Source organism: Chiroxiphia lanceolata, chromosome 13 (genome assembly GCF_009829145.1).
Source record: "Chiroxiphia lanceolata isolate bChiLan1 chromosome 13, bChiLan1.pri, whole genome shotgun sequence".
NCBI lineage: Eukaryota > Metazoa > Chordata > Aves > Passeriformes > Pipridae > Chiroxiphia > Chiroxiphia lanceolata.
Window position 1 is genome coordinate 1,007,026 of NC_045649.1, and position 24,378 is coordinate 1,031,403.

Here is a 24,378-nt window from a genome sequence, read left to right on the forward strand (position 1 = left end):
TTGAAAAATGTCGTGGTCTAATTGTTTTTGACTGTGTTTCTTTGCTGTTCTTACTGAGCCGAGCAGGATGCATATTAAAGCTAATTAGGTGCATGTAGGGTATTCAATATTTGATCTTAATATTAAGGCCCCAGGAGAGGGCACATTATCAAAGTTAACCAACTGCAAATTTTAGTAGAAACAAACTATGCCAGTGGTCTGACATTGCATAAAATCTAAGTCTGCCCCACTCCCAGCTTGGTGTGGGAATGTGGGGCTGGGCAGCCTCTGCTGCATCCCTGCCTGAGCCCTTTGCTTCCCATCTGGGCAGATTTGCCTCTTGGGACCATAAGACATTGATCTGGGGCAGCAAAAAGAGGGTCTGTGTGTTGCTTCTGCACCAGCAAGTGTGATGGGTTTTCCTTCTCCTGACTGCACCCTCACGCTGCCATCCCTTGTCTCTCTGCTGGAGGGCAAGGGGCTGAGGTTTGGGTTTGGGGCTGAGCCAGGCATTAAATCCCTGCAGCTCCACACTGGGGGTCAGGTCCTGAGCCCATGTGCATCAGAGCACCTCAGCAGCCAGCCCACAGCCTGCCCTCACAGCAGCTCCCCAGAGCCTGGGAGCTCATTTCTACTGTCATTGTCACCTGGGAGCACAACAGTGCTTCTGGGGACCAGGACTCCTCTGGGGACCAGTGGCCAGCAATCTCTGTAGGGAAAAACTATCAGCAGGGTGACTCAGGTGGGCCAAATCACTGGTGTGGTTGACTCAGTGCACAATCAGTCTTGCTGTGGGTGATGCTGATTGTCCTGGGTAAGCTGTGGGACAAGAGGAAACGGCCTCAAGTTGAACCAGGAGAGGTTTCATGGGATGTTGGGAGGGATTGAAGGGGTTGTCAAGCATTTGAACAGGCTGCCCAGGGAAGTGTCACCATCCCTGGACATATTTAAAAGACATGTCTCTGTAGATGTGGCACTTGTGGACCTGGTTTGTTGGTGGACTTGGCCCTGCTGGGGTAACAGTTGGACTCGATGATCTTAGAGGTATTTTCCTACCTAAAGGATTCTGGGATTTTCCTGACTTTGTAGTGTTAAATTTCAAAAGATGACTATGTCCCTACTGAGTTGGGTGGAGCACCAGCACAGTAGCTGACTGCTCTGCCTGCTCAGCCTTGCCTTCTTTTGAAATATCAGAACCAGTGTCTTTCATTCATCAGCAGTAATTAATTACTTTCAGCATGCAGTAGACTGTTTACACTCTTGAAATTGTTTTATACACACACTTAAAAACAAAGTATTTCACTCCACTGCTTCCTGTTGAAAACGTAAATGCTGAAACAGCCCTCACAGAGCAGAGATGGGAAGGGTCACTGGTGCATCCCAGATGTGGGGTGCAAACACCAACCCAACACCCCAGTGGATGAGGGACACACGGCAGGGACCTCAGCAGGCAGTCCAGGAAATCATCTCTCTTCTCAGCTGCAGCATTCAACCAAAGCAGGGATCACCCTTCCAGACAGCCCAAAGCCAAAATTAGGCACTGATGTAGAACTCAATTAAAAAATAATAATAATTAAAAGAAGACTACGAGCTGCTTCCAAAGAGCCACAGGGCTGCAGGGACACAGCACCACACTGGGAGTGCACTTTGGTGCACTTGTTTCTGGTTTAGGTCTGTATGAAACTGGAAGTGAAGAGTATTCTGCCTATATTTTATACACCTGAAAGCAAGCTGAAACCAGGAGTTTTGAGGAAGGTGCAGAGTGTGGCCCCTGCGTGTCTGGAAGAGAGTCATGGTTGGCTCAAGAGCTGCTCATCTACGGGCAAATACAAGATGGTAGCAATGCCTATTTTGAGCAGACACAGGAGAGCTTCTGATAACATCATTTCCAAGCTTTCTGGCCAGCAGTCAAGGTGAAAAAGCCCGTGGTTGGCTCTAAAGAGACGCTGTGAAGGCATCAGAGTGACTTACATTTAGTAATTTACCTTTTAGCAATTTACACTTAAATTAGGCACAAATTTAACTGCCTTAGAGGAGCAAGAATGTTTCTGCCTTGTACAGGGCCGTGAAACTTCTGCAGTTGATTGGAGTGAGCTCAGCCATCTCCAGGGCTGTAGGTTCTGGCAGCGTTTCAGTCGCCTGATGGATTTGCTTATTTTTTAACGTGAACCATCTGGTCAGTCAGGATAATATCTTTGCATGCAAGGAATACTTTGGTGGTAAGAATTCGGTTTTGAGTGACCCAAAGGTATTTCCTCCAAAAGGAGATATTCCTCAGCTGGGAGTCTATCGCAGGGTTCCATCAGTGTTTCTTGGACTGGTGTTGAAAGTCCAGGTTGAAAAAATTATGCTTTTTAAAACGAGCTCCATTTGCAGTTTTTAGATGACCCCGACTAGGGAAGCTGTTTTTCCTCTCAGAAAAGATGGGCATGTAGGCAAACAGTCAGTTTAATCTCCATCTCAGAGAATTTCTTGTGGGAATAGGATGTACAGCCTGGCATTCAAGTGCAGCCGGGGGGGAAAGGAATGAGAGTTTAGAGAGATTTGCACCCTGTCACGGAGGTCTGAACTGTGCCTTTGCAGTCTTTGAAACACAAGGTCATGGGCATCTGCGTTGATTTAGTTTAACATAATCCAGGAGTTTTTAATCGCATTTCAGGCTATTAAATGAGTGAGAAGAGAATCACTGGAATTTAGCTTCATAACTCCCCTGTAAACAAAGTTTTTAACCTCATATCAAGATAAAAATAAATTTAAAGTAGCTGATTACCTCTAGCAGAAGATTTTCCATCAGAATCTGATCATCCCCCCTCCCTACATATTAAAATCAGATTTTTGCGCTGTTTTTCCCCATTTGCAAACAAAGGTTGCAGAGTTTTCTTCAGAATTAGATTTTTTTTCTTTTGACTCGAGCTCTGCCCATCCCCACCAGAATAGCCTGCCTGCTTCTGGTTAGGAAACAGAAAAGATTATTTTTGAAAGAAAAAGAGGGGAAGAAGGAAGAGAAAAAAAAATCAGAAAAGTTTGCTGAGCAAAAATAGATTTGTATGGAAGTTGGTTCCAAGATTCTTCATGTAAAATCCCCCTTGGATCAGTCTATACCCTGAAGGTGTAAGTATGAACGAGCTGAAACTCCTGGCTGAGGCACAAGGCTCTGTAGGAAAGCTGTGCAATGACCTTTCCTTACCTTAATTAGCCCAGGTGAAGGTGAGGGGCAGGACTGCTCCTATAGAAACTGGACCCTTAATTTACATTACACCCTTCAAGTGTAATAATCTCCTGGTGATTCCTTGGCAGGTTTTATTCAAGCACATCACTGTAATTGTAGGGATGTGCACTGGTATGGGAAAAGTTCATTCGGCTGGAAACATCTCGCTGATTGAAAGTAAATCACCTTAAGGTAAAACAGAAACAGTATGGGATTTATTTTCTCTGGTAGGCAGCTGGAATTCTCTATGTATGTCTTTCACAGACAGTTTGAAGCCACACAAAGTTCCCTGAATTCCGCAGGAAATACTTTGGAGGCACTGGCTGGAGGTGTTGGAGCAGTGACAAAGGGCAGGAGCTGAGGCAGGGCTGGGTCAGGCTGTGCAAGGGAGGGGATGGAGGATGCCAAGAGGGGGAACAGGGGTGTCCACCAGCCCCACTGCTGAGCACACCACCTCCCTCCTGCTGGCACAAGGAAGACAAGTCCAGTAAGATTAAATGTCCTCAGAGCAGCCGTGTTTAAAGCACTCCTGAGGACACACTTACAGGCGCCGTCTCAGAAATACAAACACTTCAGCTGAGGGCTCTTGGAGGGCAGGTGAGACACCAGAAGACAAGAAAAAAATGTAAACATGGTCTTCATCTGTAAATATAGAGGGTGGAAAGACGAGTAAGAATTACAGACCAGTCAGCTTCTAGAAGCTTTCAAGAGAATTGAACCATCAATCAAATAATTTGCAAGCACCTTGAAGGTAAAAAGGGAGATAAGTGACATCCAGCATGGATTATACAAAAATGAGGCATGTTAAACTAACCTCATTTGATTTCTCAGCAGAAGCAGGAGTGGAATAGTTGGTTCCATATCTAGATTTTGGGAAGGTTTTGGCACGGTCCGACTGGATTTTTATAAAGTGACCTGGAAAAATAGTCCAGATAAAACTACTTCAGGTCTCACACAAAACTGAATGAGTAGCACAACTCATTCCCAAAGAATACAATTGTCAGTGGCTCGTGGTCAGAGCTGAGGACTCTGTCACCCAGGACTCCACTGGGGCCAACTTCCTTCAAAATTTTCATCAGTGGGAAATGGATGAAAATCCATCATTCCCCCTGGCAGTGATGAGGAGCTGGGAGAGGGGCTTCCACCTTCAAACCATGTTGGCAGGCTAGAGAAGTGAGGCCTGGGTCGAGTCTGGGGCGCTGTGCCTCACAGAGGAGGAGGAGTACCTGCCTGGGGAAGGGGCAGGGAAGTGTCAGTGCATTCACCAAACCTGGCTCAGGTTGGAAGAGCTGGATGGAAAGCACCAGAGTAGCTTGGCTGGGGCTGGTGTAAGGGGGCAGGGGTGGCTGCAGCCTCTGCTCCAGGAAGTTTTCGGGATAGATGGACGTGACCTGGGCAAAGTGGCTCCTCAGTGGGCTCAGCCCCCAGCTCCGGGCTCAGCCCCCCCATCCCTGCTGTGCTGGAGCTGTCCTGGGGTCTGTCTGTCCGTCAGTCTGTCCCACCCCGGCTGGGGCAGTGTCAGCAGGGAGGGGCAGCAACATCATCTTGGGCTTTGCCTTCCTAATGCACTGGTTTGGCAGTGCAGGGGGAAGGTGTGTAAGTGCTCTGTTGAACGGAAGCCAAAGGAAGCTGCTCCACAGAATGCAGCCCGTTTCCAAGTATTTCATTTGTTTTGTAATTGAGCAATAATCGCCGAGGCACTGGGCACTTCTTCAGGATTAATGACTTGCTGGGGGACGGCAGAAGATCTGATCTGTGGTGGAACCATCTTCCCCAGCAAATACCTGCCTGTTCCTGCCATTCTGACAGGAGTACAACACATAACGTGGCAACATATGGGGTTTGTTGTTAGCAGCTGAGGGATGGGGAGCAGGCATTAATGGGTACCTTAGGCAATCAGGTTGTTTCAGTTGTCTCTCACCATTCCATTCAGAGCACGGTGTTTGATTAGTCACTTGGTGAATGAAATGGCTTTTTAATTGTTCAGAATCACTTTTTAAAATTACAGCATTCTCTCCCCCCTCTACAGCCCCCGGGGATCCTCTTAAATCCCTTTTCTTCCTTTGCCCTGGAGAGAATCAGTTCTGGTGTGGCAAAGAGGAACCTGCCTGCAGCAGTTTTGTTTGTAGTTCAGACACAGAAAGATACAAGCCATTTAGAAAACAGAGGATTCACATTTTTTGTGCTGAAAACACTCTGTTCCCATAATTTGCAGGTTGCTTAAGGAGTAGCCCACCCTGCCTAAACCTTTAAAGTCTTTACAGTCTTGACACACTGCTCACTTCTGGTAGTTCCCACACTTTTTTACTGGGCACAGCTCACTACAGCACCCAAACCCCACTGCTCCCTGTGTGCTGTGGCACAGGAGCTGGCCCAAGCCATGTCCCAGAGCAATGAACCTCCCAGGAGCCATGGGAGGCTCCTCTAGGCAGCAAAGCACTACAGCAAGGAAGAAGAAAGGTGTATCCCAAATGGGTGAGTGGCAGCAGGAACATTTCCAAAGGACTGTGGAAAAAGCTGCTACAGCATTTGAGCCATCGGATGGCCAAGGCAAGCAAATGGAGAAACATTTGCAAAAAGCATATAGGACAATAAACCAGTTCATGGTGTCCTAGCAGGCTGTGGAAGGGGAGTCAGTGGGGATTTGCTCTCTCAAATATTAGGTAATGTGCTAACTGTGTGATTGATTAATCCACAGGTAGTTCCTACAGCAGAACTCAGCACTGGCACCCGCAGGGCTGCTCTCAGTGGCCGTGGCTGCATTCCCAGAGAGATTTCACACAGGAACAATTGGGGTGTTTTGTCTCCACTCTCTTTCTGCCCCCTTTAAAAGTAACACTTTTATGCCTGTGCCTTGAACAGTGGCAGTGTGTTACCCAGCTGCAGCGTGTTCCCTGGGGGATTCCAGGGCCACTCTCCATGGCTTAACTCTGCCCCTGCAGCACAAGGAGCCCTGTTACTCCACTGGGAGCTTACTGGCTTGCAGTATTTAGAAGTGAAAATGTCAGGCACAAGTTTAAACTCCAAGGAGAACCAAAGCTCACCTCTTTCCCCATACAGATGTTCAGCCCTCTTTCTGCCTTCTCAGTTCCTGAGTCGATGTCTGTCAGTGAAAGGCAGAAACAAAGCCAGCCCGAGGTGTGGGCTCACTTCCATCTCCTCCAGCAGCTGGACCAAACAAATTCCAGCAGTTTCCTCTTGAGCCATTGCACTGCCCCTTGTGCCTGATCTCACCTTTTTTTTCCCCCCCCCTTGTATTTTCTTCTCTTAGTTGCCCGAAAACCAACATTTAGTCTCGCTCGTCCAAAATCCAGCCCTGAGCCAACCAACCAGAACGAATGAATTATTCCTGGTGATGCTTTTGCTAACTGCCTGCCTGCCTCCCCTGGGGCCCCTGCTCTGCTGAGCTCCTTGCTGCTGTGCTCATAGCTGGGAGGAACCAGTGCTGCACAGTCTCCCTTGAATTCAAACAGGATTGATGCAGGTCCTTGTGCCTTGTGCCAACCATAACTCTTCAGGTTTGACTGAAACTTTTGGCAAAGAACACATTTCCCAGAAGTTCAGCAACTTCTCTGAGTACCAGTAAATGATCCATGAGATCCAGTGTTGACACACAGCTCTGCTGCCCCCCACTCCTTCCCTGTTACTCCAATACTGCTGTTCCAAACCTCAGCACGAGCACTGGATTAATGCAAAATCAAAGCTACAGGGTACAAGGTCAGCAGTTGCTCATAACTCCATCAAAATCCAAACTAGCTTTTGACAAATTGGCAAGTCTGGATTTAGTAAGCCAGAAAGGTTTTCATCCACCCCTGTTCAGCTCAGCCTAGGTGGGATGAACCAGCAGCTCCTTGTGCTGTTTCCAGCTCACCAGCACCATTCCCCTTTCCTGGAGGGTACCCCCACAGAGGGCTCTGCCCAGTTCCTCACATCAGTAGCTTAAAAGTTTCCTGGTCACCAAATAATTTGAATTCTTGTCTGTCTGAGGCTGTCTTTGCTTGTAGTCATATTTTTTTGTGACTCAGGGGCTGTTCAGCAGCTCTTCTCAGGAGCTGAATGTTCAGTGTTGAGTGAGCAAAGGTTGTGGTGGGGACAGCAGAGAATCAGTCACTTTGTGTTAGGAAACCTTTCTGTGAGTTTCCCACCAGGGGAAGGAGATCTCTTGTCTTGGTCAGCATGTTTCTACCAGCCTTGCTCTTCGTGTAGTCATCTGTTAATAACACAGGGCTGGCATCCAGCCCTGCCCTCCATCCCAGCACTGTATCCATGGCAAGCTCATGGTGATCCCCACCAGTGCTCCCTCTCCCCTGGGAGATGCCAGCACTGCTCGGGACCTTCAGTTGTGTGTGTCTGGTTTAGGAAAAAAGGCATCAAAAATCCTGTTCCTGACGGGGTGCTTGGTTTTCTCAGCGACCAGATCTGTTACTGAAAGACTCTCTGTTGTCCAGTGACATCTGAGGATGAGCAAACAAGGATTTCCTTTTAGCTGAGCAGATCATCCTCTCTTCTGACATTTAAGACAGGATCATAACTTATGTCTTCACTGGGAAGAATTATTGTCAAACACAATTAGCTCTGCAAATCCTAGCTGTTTTCTAGACACATCCAGTCAGTCTTCTGATCTGAGCAAGGGACTGCAAGAACTCCCTCCATCAGATAGTTCCTTTGTGGAGGAACAGACACCAAGGCACAGAGCATCCTGTGTGCAGAGCTGATGGGACTGGGGGTCCCGTTCCCGTCCTGCTTTGGGAAGGGAGAACATAACACACCTTGAGGCAACAAAAATCCCAGCACTGCTTCTAAAGGGGAAGGAAGGAGGGCAAAGGAGATGGGGAGGGTTGCAAATACTTTAAATGCTACATAACTAAGTCACTCCCCCTCTCCATGCTGTGTCTCCATGCGTACCAGGGGTCTTTCAACTCTAGTTCCTTCCATAAGGCACCCCAGGAGTTCCTGTTTAAAGGACTAGACAAGAAATAGGGGTTTCTATAATTTGTTTCAGTGGTTAAGATCTGATCTGGTGGTCATTGTAAGCATTGAACATATTTCCATAGCCCTTGACTGGGAGGGTAATGTGGGATCTGGAAACCTCCCCCCTGTGACCAGTGAGCGTGTGAACACAAGGTGCTCCAGGCTCCAGCGCTTGCAGAAAACCTCTTTGAGAGAGAGCAAAAGGGATGCTAATTCCAGCACTGGGCTCAGACACTACTGGTGAACAACCAGAAAGGTTTAAAAAGAAATGCTGACTAAATTAAGCAAATCAAGCGAGCAGATGTGCTCTTCAGAAGGGCACAGCTGCCTTTTAAATGTCTCCCCCACTGAAATTACATTCTCAAGAGTTTTTTGTCCTTTGCATTTTCTTCAGGATCATCCACGAGGATGGCTTCTCTGGGGAAGACGTGAAGCAGTACAAGCCAGTGGTCTACAGCAACACCATCCAGTCCCTGGCAGCGATTGTCCGTGCCATGGATACCCTGGGCATCGAGTACGGCGACAAGGAGCGACGGGTGAGTTACAGTCCCCCCTGCCTGGGCACAGGCAGCTGGGCGCCTGCAGAGCACCCACAGGAGGCATTGGCACAGTCTCAGTACCTAGGAGGGAGGGGGGGATATTTCCATCACCACTGTGTGCCTGTTGCACCAACAGAGGCACAGTTCCACTCACGTGCCATCTGTGCCCCCACGCTGGGAAGGGCAGCCCCGTGTCACCACAGCCACGCTCTCTCATGCCCTGGCACCAGCCAGGCCAGGGCAAAACACCAGTCTGCTGTCTAGGGATGGCCTGGACAGAGGTACCCACAGACCTGGGGAAACAGGGAAAACATGGAAGCCTTGCTGCTGTTCCAAGCCCTTCCACCAGCCTGCTCATGTAGGAAAGCTTCTAGGATTAATTTGACTGGGGCTGGACTGGCTTTTACTCACACATCCCCCATTTAAGTGTAGCCAAACGGCAACTTCCCATGAAAACAAGGGGATATTTTACTTCAGGGAGGTTGGTATGGACAGGCTCTTAGGCAGCAGCATTGGCATGTGTCTTATCAGAACAGCTATGTGATGCCTGGCAGCCTCTGGTGCCACACACCTAGGCCAGCCTGTCCTTTTACAGTTGCTACTCTGTGGTTACTTTCACCAGCTCTCTATTTTTAAACAGTGGCTCCTCTATGAGGTGCCCCTGCCAGCCTCTGCCTTGCCTTTTTGCATTTTTGGCTCAGACCAAGCCCACACAGAGAAACCCAGAGCCCTTGAGAGGAGTCAAGACCTCCCTTTTTGCATGCTGCCATCCCAGAGAAAGTAAAACTACTTGGTTTCACTGAAAATAAAATAATTTCATATTTAAGACCTGGTAAAAGCAAAGTCCTATATGCCACTGAGTTTGTCATGACTATTTTTAGGTAGCTCTCAAGTGACAGATGTATGACATACCCCCAACTCCTTATCTGAGGGTTGATAATAGAAGCATTCACTAGCAGGGATGCCAAAATCCTGCTGTGGTGTCACTGCATGAAGAGGTGCCTTATTTCTCCCGGTTGCAAAGAGGTATTTTGATTTCTTTGCATCTAGGGATTTTTTCCTAAATCCTGGAGACATTTCTGTCCCAAAGGTGGAGCTGATCCCATACTGGAGTTCCTGTGAGAGCTAAGGCTGATGGCTCCCAACCCAACACATTAATCTGTTGATTACTCGGTGACTCAGCTCTCAGCAAGGCAACGTATCTGTCTCAGCTAAAAACCTGTGCCCAGGAAAACAGAAACAAATCGTTCTCCATGTCTGATGAATAGTCTGTGGCAGACAGCATTAAAATATAAAATTTCTTCTTTTTTTTTTTTTTTTTTTAAACGCCCAAAGTCCCAACGCGAGGAGGGAAAGCTCATCACTGCTCTAGTGCCAGCCTGGCACAGTGTGCCAGGGGGAGGGGGAGAGCTGTCATCAGCACTGCCAGGAACGAGAGCTGGGGTGCTGGTCTGCACAACGTGTCGTGCTCGTTCATATTCCAATGGAAAAGACTCCAAATGTTCCTGGGATCATGTGATAAATCGGGCTGGAGAGGAGCTCAGGAGGTGTCTAGCCCAGCCTCCCACTCAGACAAGGTTAGCTCTGAGGTCAAACCAGGTTGCTCAGGGCTCTACCCAGTTGGGTCTGAAATCCTTCAAGGATGGAGCCTCTGTGAGCAACCTGCTCCTCTGCTGTGCTGTCCTCAGATGGAAAGGTCTGTCCTCACATTAGTGTGAACCACTCCTGTTTCAGTCTGTGTTTTATGGCAGTAGGGGTCCTGTGTTACACCTTGCAAAGTGAAAGCAAGTCAGATGAAGTTCTCCCCAGCCTAGTTTCCCCTAAGGTATGTAGTCCTGGAGGAGTTACTGCTGTCCTGCTGACTGTGTCAGACCAGCCTGCCACAAACCACTCTAAACCACAGTTGGAGTCTCTGCTCCCTTCGTAGATGACAGAAATATTTCTTCATCCAGCAGCAGACAAGGGGAAGGAAACTGAATCTCTCAGGCCATGATCTTCCACTTGGCTCCTTTCTCTCAGGCCACCTCCACAGAAAGTTGCTGGTATTAGCATGAAATAGTATTTATTTTAATCTTACAAAGAAGCACATGGCTTCTGCTACCCCGCTTTTGTTATTAATGCACAGCTGCTACAAAGAGGGGCCATTAAACAGGCGATTTGTTGAGTATTATGCTACGTGGTTCATCCCTTTTCAAGCAAAGCTTTTCTATTTTAGAAGTCATTCCTCAGCCAAGGGTTTCCAACGCAAATCTTTTAGTGGGGGATTTTCCCCTACTCATCACTTAAGCCCCCAGGAGAGGAGAGCTCAGGAGGGGGAGCCAGGGCTGTGGCTCAAGTCTGATTCAGCAAGTAGGAAAGGAGGGGACACGCCCGGGACAGGTTTTCCCCAGGGACCACTTGGCTATTACCACTTCCCATATCTCACTTCCTGGGAGACACATCTGCCCCTATATCCCTCCCAAATGGCATCTTGACCATGCTCAGAGTGGAAAAAAAAAATCCTTGCCTAGTTAATAAACGTGAATGAGGTTATTTGTGCGGCTCTTATTGAGGGAAAATAACCAAATCCTCTCTCTCTGTTCTCATTTTCCTCCTGCCCATAATTGTACCTCCAGCATTTAGTCTAATAGTAGTGAAAGATTGGGGGAAGAGCCCAGACTAAACCCCGTAGCTTTTGGCAGTCAAAGTGAGATCGATGTAGGAAATAGGAGCTAAAAAGACAAAATAAATCACAAAAAGCAGAAGCTCCAGGTCTCACTGACCCTCTCTTTTGACAAGGACCTGTCCCCAGGTTAAGAACAAAACAGTCTGCGAGTAGGATTTCATTTTTAAGTGTGCTCCTTGTCCAGGGCAGCTGTGCCTGGCTCAGGGAAGGTTCATGGCCTGTGGGCAGCACCCAGGTCCTTGTCCCGTGTCCTTCAGCGCAGGGAGGCAGGAGCACATCCTGCCAGCTCATGGCACACTGTCACTGCACACAGCAGGGAAGGTCAGTGGGAAACTCCAGAAGAGCTGTGCAATGCAGAGTCACAAATCCTTTCTGTGCTGCAAGAGGGAGGGTGAGAAAGGAGCAGTGGGTGAGGAGATGGGAGAGAGTGGTGGGAGGATCAGCGTCCGAGGGGTTCCTCATCTCCAGGGCCACCAGTTCCCAGGGTCTGGGTCCCCCATGAGCCAAGGGCTTACACACAGCAAGAGGGGCAGAGGCTCAGTCTGGTCTGCCTACTCAGGACCCTCCAGCTGGTCTGTAGGGCACTGCTCAGTCCTTACCTTTATAATCAGATTACAGGCAGGAAAGAGTCAGGCTGTAACGTGTAGCCTCTGGATTAAATGGTCCTCTAAAGTGCAAATGTATTAATAAAACAAGCTCCTCACTGATTCCATTTCAGTGTACCCAGGCAGAGCAAATGGGAAATGGAGGTTTGAAGCCAGGAATCCAGAAGCCAGTCCAAGTGTTTGGAACTGACCAAGCAGGAAGGGCAGGGGAAAATGGATTCTCGTATCTCTGTTTGAAGAGCTGTTTCCAAAGTCTGGCTTCAGAAATCCCAGACAAAAGAAGTATAAATTCTCTTCCTCGGTGGGTCAGTGCTGACCCCAGAAGTTGCTTGGAAAAGCAGCACATGCAATCCCACCTGGGTGAGATGCCAGAGCTGCAGCCAGGCTGGGAGCTGGGAATGTCTGTAGGTTGGAGGGGTTGGTCCCTGGCTGCAACAAGCCTGCCCAGGCAGACACCCTGCCCCATGCAGGGTGGTATGAAAACAGCTGTGGAGCGTGCTCTTGTGTTCATAAACCAGACAGAAACAGGCTGAAACTTTTCAGAAATTACTCAACAGAGAATCCAAATATCGGTTGCGTGGCTCAGATCCAAGTGTCTGAGGTGGCAGGTCACAGGGCCAGTGCTTGGGGTCGGGAGGTGGCAGGCAGTGACCTTCACACTGAACTTTTTCCCCATGTGAGTCTGGGCACGTCTCTGCTTCAGCTATGAAAGGGAAAACTAAAAAGCTGCTAAAGTGTTAAAATATTTTGATAGGGATTTTCTTTTTTTTTTCGGACTTTGTAGCAAAATGTGTCTGTGGTGACCTTCTGCTGTGTACAGTGTGTCACTCCTGCACTGAGAGCCAAACAAAGACGTGCTGGGACATTTTAAAATACTGGCTAGTAGCATGTGAAAAAATGTCTGTAGTGTGACTGACCAGCCCACCCGAGGTGGCTGGCAAAGAGGGCCACGTCAAACTGCTTCTGAACTGTGAGGTGTCTGCAGAAACTCGGTGCCTCCAGCCCCATCCCCTCTGCTCGTGTGAAAGGGGGTTTTAGGAGCAGCCCTCTTCCTCCTGCTCCTGCTTGGCAGTGGCAGGAGCAGGGCTGCAGCCACTGTCACCTGCTGCCTTCCAGGCACTCGAGGGGAGCAGTGTGGGAGGGGATCTCTTTTGTAAGACCTGCTCCTGTGTAACTGGATTTTTCTACTTGTCAGCTCAAGGTATTTGTGGACGTTACTTCATTTCAGTCAGGTATCTGTTTAGACCAGCTGGCTCCTGCTGTGTGTCCCTAACCCAAGCTCTCTCAGAAATGCAAAAAGGCTGCTAATAACTTTGGGGAGGGCAGGGGAGGTTAATGAGGCACTGCTGTGCTGGTAGGAAGCTGGCTGGGTCATCTGGGGGATGGACACAGTATTCTTGGGTTTGTGCTGCTTTCCTGAGGATGCAGCCAGCCCTTGCTGATCTGCTGTGGTGAGCAAAGAGAACATCACCATGGTGAAGCATAACTTAGGGTTGCTTTGTAGAAGAGCAGGATGGAGTGGGAGAAAAGGGAAAATGGAATAAAGGGGTGGCATTAGACACCCCATTTTTGCCTGGTGTCAGCATTTGCCTGGATGTCCAGCTGCAGCTGAAGTTATATAATCATTCCTACAGTACTGGGTCTGCTGGTCTCAGACCCACTACAAATATCTGAGTGACAGTCCAGGACAAATATTTCAGCCTGCCCTTCCTAAAGGTCTGTCACTCTTTCCCATTAAGGCTGAAGTCATCTTTCTCACACACCTCCCTCTGGGTCCCTCCACGAGGTGCATTTCAGTTGCCATCACTCGTGATTCTGAGCAGTGGGGACAAATAAAAGGCAGGGCATTTCTTGAGAGGTGGGAAACAGGAGAGGAAAGCGTTTGTTATTGTCGCAGCCTGCCTGGTTGCCAGGGAGATGGTTGGCTCGTTCAAGAAACGCTTGTGATTGCTGGCCAAGATGGCCAATGTATTGGGAATCTTTGTTGCAAAATGAGGGTGTGGGAGAAAGAGGGAGACAGCAAAGAACAAGGGAAACCCCAGAGTAAGCTCTGCCTGCCTGCCCATGGCACATGGCCCACATGCCCTGCACCAACACTTCTGGAGCCTCTCTAACCAAAAGCTGCACCTTCCACATCCCAGTAATGTGTTTTCCTCCTCTGGAAATGTCTTGAGCCTCTGAAAACACAAGATCTTTCTCTAATAAGTGATTGCAGTAAAGTACCAGCAGAGCCCAAAGCCAGTTCATGATAACCCTTTGTGCCAACTGAAACAGCCTGGAATGGTCTCCTTCCATGCCTTTGCTCTGCCTCCTGGGGAGAGGCAGCCAAGTCAGCTGAGATGCGTGGCTGGACCCAGCAGACCTTGCTTTGCTGCAGCAGCAGCAGCACAGCCTGGCCCCCTTCAGCTCCTGTGAGCTGAAGTCGTGATCATCAAGTCAGGAACACACAGTGATCTTCACACAGCAGAAATGATCCCCCAGATTCAGTGTCTGGCTTGCTGCAGTCATGCTGCTAATAAAGACAGCCATTAGAAGGGACAGCAAAGCAGCTGCTGTCATGGCTATAAAACATCGTGGCTTGCTCCTGCAGACAGAATTCGGCCTAGAAGAGCCATGCAGTTAAATAAGCAGGTTGTAGGGCTGGGGACTGCCAAGTCTTCCTGTAGAGTTCTGCTTAGGCCATTCAGGACAGCAGTCTGTCCTCCTTTCCAACCTGGGTAATTCCACTAGAAAACTGGCAATTCATTTAGGGCTAAAATGTGATCTCCACTCTGGCACTGCCCAGATTACAGCTATTTACAGGGCTGCATTAGTGATGATGAGCAACAGTCAGAACCCCAGGCTTCTGCAAACGTGTGACAGTGCTTGTGAGCAGGGAGACTTCGGGAGGGAGGTGATATCAGCTCATAGGAAAAGGGGAGAGATGGGGACTTGAACAGAAATAGCCCAGAAAATGTAGTAGTAGTAGAAGCAGCTGGGTGCTCCAGGCAAGAGACTGAACTGCATGGACAGCACTGCACCCAGAGGCAGTACCAGGAACCTTTCTTTCAGCAGAAGACTGTCAATCACTCACAAGAGCTCTAAAAGCCCAAACTTCCCCAGTTTTGGTTCAGATTCCTAAAGAATGAAAAGAGTCCTCTTGCAGTGGAGCCCGAGGGAGGCAGGGCAGGGTGGGTGGCAGCGCGTCGGCACCGCGTGTCGTGGGGAGGGCTCTCGCTGGGAGGTGCCTCCTTGCCCAGCTTTGGTGTGCCAGCAGGATGTTTCTCACACTGGTCCTGTTGCAGGATGATGTCCATGGTGTTGGCATGGCAACGCTTTAACCCTCACTCGAAGGGAACACTGGGTCTGCTTTTTGGGTTCTCCCAGACACTTTGGGTTGGCAGTGAATGGGCAGCAGTCAGGGGACGGGGTGGAATAGTTCACCTGGTCTTCCAGTCCCTCTGTGCAGCCAGAAATCTGTTCCTAAAAAACACATTTCTAGAGAAAAAAGTGTTGCAAAGCACTTCAACATCATTTCTAAGTGAGCCAGATGAGAGTAAGAGATGTGGTCACACCTTAAAATGCTGCTCAGATGTGTTTCTTTGGTGAGCACTTGGCATCAGCCAGGCACTGTAGGTTGGTGATACTTGCTGTCTATGCTGTCTTCCCAATTCTGAGATGAGCTTTATAGCTAAACATCCTACAGAAGCACTGACCAGAACAGATGCCATCAATTAGAACTAGCCTTTTAATTTTCTTTTGAAGAAAAACAGAAGAGATAAAGAGATGTCTCAGAGGATCATTGATAAGAGAGAGATCCCAGTCACCTCACTCCAACTCCAAGCTCCAGATTGAGTCTAATCACATCTTTCACCACCTGAAGAGGGCTTTAAAGAAGATGGTGCCTGCATCTTCCCAGAGAGACACAGTGAGAGGACAAGGCAGCAGTCACTGGGGCCAGGAAGGGGAATTCCTGTTGGAGATGGGCTTGGGCTCAGAGCACTTTTCCTCTTCTTCTCTCCATGGCATCCAGAGAGATCAGGGCAGTCTGCACTTGAAGGGCTGCTCGTCCCTTTGGGAATTAGAAGAGTGGAGGGATAAGAGAGGTCTGAGGATGTTTGTATATGGGAGAATCAGTGAAAATAGGAAGTACTCAAAAGGTGATTTTAAAATTATGGGTATTGCCTTCCTCTTCAGCCAGCTGCCAGGAGCTTCTCAGATGAGTTCTCCTGGTGTTGTCTACTCCCCGGCTGGTGGAAAACACAACCTCCTTGGGTACAAATCCATCTTTTGAGATGCTGGTTTTTTTCATGTGCTTCTGCTGTCAACTGCCCTTTCAGGCTTGATTTCTGGGGAATGAACAACACTAAGACCTCTAAAGAATCCTTGAGAAGGATCCTCACCTCCCCTAAAACTGTCCAACACCCCTGTCCACCTGTGAAAATGCAGACCCTATCCCATAGGGAGGTTAAACTTTTCTGCTCCTTGTGTGCAAGCTCTCTCTTCACTGAGAGAGGGATGTATTTTTCCTCCATGAGCTTTACGTGTTCAATACTGATTTTTTGGATGATGCAGCGAATATTTTTAGTTTGAAAAGAAGAAAAAAAAACCCACCCAACCCTGTTCCGTGGAAGAAGGGCTGCCTGCCTTCCCCTGTGAGATTTGTTATTCAAATGCAGCTGCAGTCAGGGCTGCCAGGGCGGTGCTGTGCCAGGGAAGGGCTCAGCACACAGGGGAGAGCAAAGCAGCCACGGGACTGTGACACTAACGGTGAATTAGTGAGAGGTGGGCTGCTGCTTCCCATTCCCACAGGATACCCATGGAAGGTGGTTCTCTGGGAGCCTCTGCAAAGCACCAGAGCAGGACAACACAAAAGACAAGGTGTTCAAAACTATTTGGCAGAAGAGCTCAGCTGGAGCAGAGCCCTGAGGAGGTGAAAACCTCCTTGTTGCATGCCAAGGGGGTTCCTGGCAGTGCCTGGATCCAGAGTGGGATGCGGGTCAGGTGAGGGCTGGCTCCACACCCCAGTCCACTCCTTCCTGGTGGATGGCACAGCCTGGCCAAGGTGGATTTGAGCTCAGCTCAGCAGCTCTCTCAGGGCAGGCAGCAGTGGCCTTGCCCTGGGGAGCATCTGGTGTTGGTGAACACTCAGACACTGTCTGTCCTTCACTGGAGCCTTTCTGTCCATAAAGGGATTGAAGGGCCTGGAAGCCAAAACAATGGTATTTGATGTGCTGCACAACTGAGGCACTGAGGTTAAACACTGACATGGCAGAGCTTCAGAGATGCTTACACGTGTTTCTCCTGTGTGGGTGATCAGGCACTCACTCAGGTCCTTCCAGAAAGTCACTACCAGGTTTGAGACTGAAGGTCAGGTTGCATCTGGCTTCAGCCTGGTGCAGGCAGGATTCTGCCTTCAGGTGTGAGTGCAAGTCAGCTCTCCCAGCAGCAATTGCAAATAACTACGAACTACTCAGCACATTTCAAATACATGTCAGTTATTAAGTGGATTTATTTCCATCTCTTCTGGGAAGTGTTGGGAAGCGCTGCTGAGTCACGCTTCTTACTCACCAGTTTTAGGAATGCCATTTAAAATATTTGTTTTCTGCATGCTTTCTATGATGTTTCTATTATTTGAATGTCTCCAGACATAAAATGAAAACATTTATATAGGGTATCCCTGGTCTTAGGCAGATCTCTGGTGCATAACTCACAAAAGGCATAAAACAAGGGAAGGGACCTATCCCTTGGCTCTGTTGTATGATGCCTATTCACAGATTGTGGTGAGGAGTAGTGCAGTCTTTGCTCCCAAATGGCAAGACCACAGGCAGGCTGGGCTCAGGACAGCCTGGGAGACAGGAAGGAGAGTGTGGGCAGCTGCCTTGCTGTGCCCAGGCACATGGGAGGGGAGGGATGGGGAACATGGTCCTTGCTCACACCAGGTGCTCTTAACTCGGGACACAGCACTGTCCTGCCATGGCCCACTCTGGCCACAGACCCCAGAGCAAATCAGCCCCTGAGGGACACGATGTCCCGTGCCCTGGCAGGAGCACCAGGTCCCAGGGCACACTGAGCCTGGGTGCTGGGCTGCCTCAGGCTCTGGGAGAGCAGGTTTTGTTGTCACCTCAGCAGGGAGGTGTTGGAAAGCCTCGCTGACAGCCCGGGCCCTTCACACCCTGAAATTAGCCCAGACAAGGCAACCCACTGGGGTAAAGGAGCCATTCTGTGGCCTGTGGCTGTGAAGTCCCTCCTTCCAAAAGAGGAATTTTGCTGAACTGTGGAGGCAGGGAGGCAGAGCTGGGAGACAGAGCTCCCAGCTGGTCCCTGCCCTTAGGGAAGGTAAAATGTGCCCAATTCACAGCCCCTGCTCCTCCCGAGGGGAATCCTGTCCCTCCAAAGGCTGCTCCTGGCAGGCTGGGTCAGCCAGGGGTGTCACAGCTCCCTGGGGACAGCTGCCCTCCCTCCCACGTGGGCTCAGGGGGATGGCAGCACCTCCAACGTGGCCCTTGTGCTGCATCAGTCACGGGCACGGCGGAAGAATCTGTCACACAGGGAGACTTTATTACCTGAATACAGGTTTTACTGAGGCTATTAATCAGTACTGTGTACCTTGGTAATAACTGATTAAAGATACCACAGGGAAACTTACTTAACAGCTCTGATTACTGCTTTGACCTCGGCCTCACCCACTGAAGGGGATGTGAGGGTGCCTCACCCGGGGCTGCAGGAGCCCAAGGATGCCATTCACCCAGGTCAGGACTGCTGGGCAGGAGTTTTTGGTGTTTCATTAAGAGGAAGGAGACAATCAACCTCCAGATGAAGATTAGAAGCAACAAAGCCTCAAGAGCTGCCCTAAAACAGTATCATTTTGCACCGTGCCAATGTTTAGCCTTGTGGTCAAAGCCAGAGAGAGAAAATGGGGAGGAAGAAAGTGCAGGACAAGTGAATTAGCCCATGTCTGGTTTAGGGGTTTTGATAGATGGTCACTGGGGGCCCCAGGACGCCTCATCCTTCCCCATTAGAGACCCAGATCTGTGTCACATCCCCCAGGAATCGCTCCAGGCACCACAGCCCATCCCTTCCAAGTGTCAAAACCCACTCAGGAGCCAAAGGAAATCACAGGCTTTGAACAAATTTCCTCCTTTCTGCTGTGCTCTTGGTTTTCCAGGGCTACAGGAGTTTCTGGTTTGCAGCATATTGTATCTGTGCTGATGGCATGACTGTTGCTAGATACTTTTCCCTGGCTAAGAAATAATTCCCCTAGGTTGGCTATTTATAATTAAGTCCTCATTTTCCTATAGATTGGTTTAAGACTACATTAACTCCATTGATTAGACAGGAATTACTCTTGATTTACACTGAGATGGTGGGAATGGAGAATCAAGTGACACACAGGAGCAATCCCACAGTAAATGCTCGGGTTGGCTGTATGGTTGTTATCCACCTTTCTGCATTTTAAAACTCCCTGAGCAGATGTTTGCTCCTTTATGTGAAGGGGGGTAGTAATTCAGTCTTACCTGCTGGATACACCTTACAGATGTTCTGTTGGGTATCCAGGCCCCTGGGTCATGTGTTGACTACAACCAATTACTCTTTAGTTAGCCTGGTAGTAAAACAGGAGCAAGACTGTCCTCCAGAGGAATGGCTTCCAGTTTGAAGAGGTTTTACAAGCAGGGATGGGAGGAGAATGTATTGCACAGAGGAGAGGAGTATCCAGTAATGAGAGAGAAGACACAAACAGACTTACATCTCCAAAATAACTCTTTACAGGTTTGGGAAGGAAAAAGGGTCCCATCCTGCTCCCTCCCACTTGCCAGCAGCTGCTGTGCTCCAAAGGAAGAACCTTCTTCCCCAGCCTTCCTCAGGAAGGGCACAGCAGGACACACCCCTGCTCACTCCCTTTGATCACAGCTCAGCCCAGCTCCCGTCCCTGTCCTGTCCGTGCCACCAGAGCTGAGCAAAAGGAGGCAGAGAAGCAGAGCTTTCTGAGTCCAGGAGAGTGTTTGGCTTTTACTGAGTTTTTATTTAGCATTGTGAGAGCTTTTAGTGCTGATAGATGATATTGCAGGCAACTGAAGAACTTTTTTCTGAGAAGGGGATGCCAGCAGCCACCATCCAGTGAATTTGAATTCATTCTGGAAAGTTGTGAGTTGGCTCCTTCCAAGTGAGGATGCCATAATTATGAGGCATGTTTCTAACCAGTGATATTTGTGCTGTCCTTATTTGAGTCCCTTAGTTTTAAACAGGCTTTTGTCTCAGTCCAGCTGCCCTCAGTGCACATTGCAGGCAGCCCCCATCAAGGTGCACACCTTTGGCTAGTGAGCTCAAGCTCCATCTCTCAGCTGCTCTGGCACATGTGTCTTCCCATCTAACTCCCACTCATGAGATCCTTCATCAGGAGATGGCACCAAGTTAAACCTGCTGGCTGAAGCTGGGGTGTGCCTGCTGCTGCTGCAGCCTCCTTTAATTTGCTCCAGAGGCAAAGGACATACCAGGGCTGAAAAGACCCTATTCAGCATTACAGGGGATCGTGAGCCAAGTTCAGGCACGTCTTGTGACCAGTGAGTAGGCAAAAATCCTCATTTCCTCAGCTTTCTCTCCAAGAACAAAACCTCAGGAAGGCTGTAGGACGATTTGTAGCAGCATGTAGGGCTCTGCAGGGCTCAGCTTTTGGCTCAGATGATCTTTATGTTATGGTGGACTAATTGAGGAGCACCTTCTATTTCTTGTTGGCAATCCAAGCAAAAAATTTACACATGCTAAACAATCCTAATGCTACAGCCCTGCCCTGTGTACCAGGAAAAGGGAGCATATCCCCCAGCATGAGGACTCTGCAATTTCAGCTTCAAGGCTCCCAGGCCATGAGGTTTCAGAAACCAAGAGGCACCAGACCCAAACCACAGCTCTGCTTATTTCAGTCATGGGTTGTACACACAGATATTTTCCATACTGAATCAGCTTAAAAGCCACCTCTTAGGGTGACCCTGCCCTTTTCTGGCCCCCCGTCTTTCCATTCCTGAAGGAATGTGGGGTGCAAAGCCTGGCCCTGCTTGGGCAGTGTGTGGACTCAGTGTCCCCAGCACACACACACCTCCCACTGCCCCTCCCTGGCACCGCTGCTCAGCCAGGCCGGGGAGCCAGCCCTGCCCACCACACTTCAAACCATCAGAGAGCGTGATCAGCTGATGCATTCATTGTAAAACGAAGAAAGGTGATGAGGAGAGAGCTGCTAAGAGTAATTCACACAGGCAGCAGCTCTGAGCTACCTTTTCCCCACTAATCATCTGTCCCCTAAAATGCTGGGCAGGCGAGACCCCAACTGTGGGGTCACTCTGCCTGTCAGCAGGCACTGTCAGCTCCAGGTCTCCAGGCCAGCCTGAGAGCACAAAGGATAGAGAAGGTGAACCAGCTGTTGCACCGTGTCCCTTTCTCCTTTGCCATCAACTTTGCAAAGAAAGAGTGGGCAGCAAATAAACAGTGAAGGCTGATGGGGAGGGGAAGCCTATCAATCTATGCTATCACTACCTGACTTGCCTTGAAATCCTTCAAGAGATCACCAGGAATTAGTTCCAGTGCTAGATTAGAGAGTCTTCAGTGACCCTTTAGGAAGAGAACTGACCTCAGGAGCCAAGTCCATCACAAAGCACCAGCTTTCTGTGAGCTAAATTCCAGATGTAAACAGATGTTCTCCCCAGCAGCCCTTACAAACCCTATTATATGCATCAGGCAGCAGCAGCACACCGTGCAGTTATAAGCCCTTTTCCATAAGAAGCTGGAGGGTATTGCCTGGGATCAGGAAGAATTAGTCCAGCTAGTTCCTCGAGCCAGAAAAATCAGATTTTGCTTCATACTGATTATGCAGCTCCTGGTTCAGACCAGGAGTTATGATCAGTTTGCTACACTCAACACTGCAAAGGAGGTTTAATAGTACCAGGACAGTTTTCAGTGAACCATTTGTCCCTAATCCCACCCACCAGCACTGAACTGGGTTCTTCTCTTGGCTGTTCTGACAAAGGGGTGATCCTCCATGGGCTAAAGAGTGGGCTCTTCTCAGGTGGGCAGAGGTGATGCTCACTCCACTCTGTTTCTTCCTTGCTGAACCAGACAGCTCCTTTCCTTTGGGGCAGGAGTTGGGGGAAGTGTTGGTGCTCAAGTACCCTCTGCAAATGGCAGCCTGAGTGGGCACAGCACAGGAATTCCTGTTTCCTCTCAGCTGCCCTGGAAGGGGAGGAAAAGTGCCCATTAATACTTGTGGTAAAGGTGGTAGCTCTGAGAGATGGAATTCTGCCAAAGCCACAGGGACTCAGCTGTTGGCCTCTGGGGGGGTTACCATGGTCCTGGGCTTGAACCAGAGACCACAGCATTGAGTGAAACAATTAGCTGGACCACCAGCACCTCAGTGCACACACAGAGAATTACAGCTGTAAATCCAGGGCATCTGAAGCAGTGCCCAGCACCTAAATCTGGATGGACACACACTGGGAGTGGTCAGAAGTAAAGGGCTTGATGTGTGGAAGGAAAGGAGATCCAATTTCATGTGCAGGACCACCAGCAAAGATTCTTAGCTGGTTGTTTCCAGCTCTGACAGGAAAGAAAGGGGCAGTAGGTTCTAGCTGAATGCTAAATGGAATAGCAGGTAGTGGAGTGATAAATGTAGCACCTCTGTAACTGTAAAAGGTTGTTCTAAAGGTCAGATCTGCATGTACTCTCCTAGGTCTGTGAATAGCTATTCCTTTCATCCACAAGTTGAGCTTCTGGCTGGGACAGGCTGCAATAAACAGGGCTAAAGCTGTCCCATCCATTATCACTGGGGATGGCCTGGCTCCAAGAGCAGGCTCTGCCTCTGCAGATATGACACACAACATGGCAGAGAGCAGTCCAAGAGGGCAGATGGCTCACGTGGACCATCCTCACCACCAAGCCTTCATCCCTGGGCTTCCAGATGCTGCAGTGCCCCTCTGCGGAGAGCCAGCAGTGCCCTGTGCTCCCTGCCAGCACACCCTGGGCACAGACCTGCTGCTCAGCACCCCTGGGAAAGCACTCTCACAAGCCAGGAGCCTTTCATTCTGTACACACTGCCCAAGGCTGTTTATCTGGAGTTAGGCTTCCTTTTCCACCCCCCAAGGTGAGATGTTGGGAAAGGAGCTCTGGCAGTCAGTCCTGCCTCTGTGTTTTCTCTCTCTCGTAGCAAGTCAAAACAGAAGGGCCCTGCAGCCCTGGGGACACAAATGGACAGATGAGCCTGGGGGTGACACAGCCCTGCTCTTCCCCTGCTTTTGTGGATGTCCTTCTGCTGTGGTGGCAATGAGGCACTTTAATTGGCAACTAAGAAACAAAACTAAACCCAAATCAGTGTATGAAATGGCAAACCAAGCTGATGTGTCTCACAGAAAGGATCCCAGGACACCGAGACGGGAGCACAGGGACTCTCTGGGTGTTCATCCAGGAGTGGGGTTCCTGTGGCAAACAGGCAGCTGTGCCAGAGGGGAAGGGGACAGTTCCTTTGGGTCTGCCCATGGCCATCATCTCCAAAGCAGTCCTGCCTCCTTCACACATCAGTGCAGGGATGCTGGATCCAGGCAGCCCAGAGATCCCTGTCCCAGCAAAGCCATTCCTGTGTTAACATGGAGATGGAGGAAGGCAGATATTGGAGGTGGAGGAAGGCTATGCTGAATCTCAGCCTACACAGTGAGGCTGTGCTGCTGCCACCATCTCCAGGTGCCCCAGAGGGAAAGTTCTCACACAGGTGATGGAGCTGTGCCCATTGTGAAGAGAGCATCAGGTCTAGGAACCCTCTCTATCAACAACCCTCTGTGTCTGCTGGGCTGACAGAGGTGCAGTAGGTTGGGAGATGATTCCTCAGTGAAAGCAGTTCATCTTCAACCAAAAACTTTAAAAATGTTTTCAATAACCCCTTAGTCTCTGCCCAGGAGAAAAATATAAGCTGAAAGACTTAATATGGGCTTGTGGAACTAGAGAAACTAATCTTTGCTCTCCTGGGAATCAGCTATCCAGGGCTTCAGCCAGGAAGACCATAAATTGCTCTGGTTTCTGGTGAAAGAGCTGATCCTATAATACTCTTTGGCATCGCAGGTTTCAAGAAGCAACTTTTTGTTGGGCTATCCTGCTGTCCTATTTATAACCAGCTTACATATAATAAAAAGTGCATCATTCACAGTGCTTTCTAATTAGATGTTGTAACTACAATCCTATTTCACGCCACTCTAATTTGCTCCATCACAGTATTTCAGAGTTTTGTATTAACTATATCATGCAGGGCAAACTCTTCAAGGGTTTGAAGCCAGCAATTATGAACCACTTTGGTTTGTACCTAAAGCTGGTGTGAGTTCACATGGCAACGTCCCATCATGACGTCTGAAAAACTGGGATTAGAAGACACTGTTGAAGCTCTGTCCAAAGTCAGGAGTCACT

The 24,378-nt window shown here is 49.2% G+C and overlaps 1 protein-coding gene across 2 annotated transcripts in view; it reads left to right on the forward strand.

Annotated features, from left to right (window-relative positions):
* The window catches only part of GNAO1 (G protein subunit alpha o1), a 139,723-nt gene that overhangs the window by 39,321 nt on the left and 76,024 nt on the right, over positions 1-24,378 (forward strand). For both annotated transcript variants that reach the window (XM_032700937.1, XM_032700938.1), the window contains exon 3: positions 8,553-8,694. In XM_032700937.1, the coding sequence (XP_032556828.1) occupies positions 8,553-8,694 (142 nt within the window). The remainder of the gene's footprint in view (positions 1-8,552; positions 8,695-24,378) is intronic.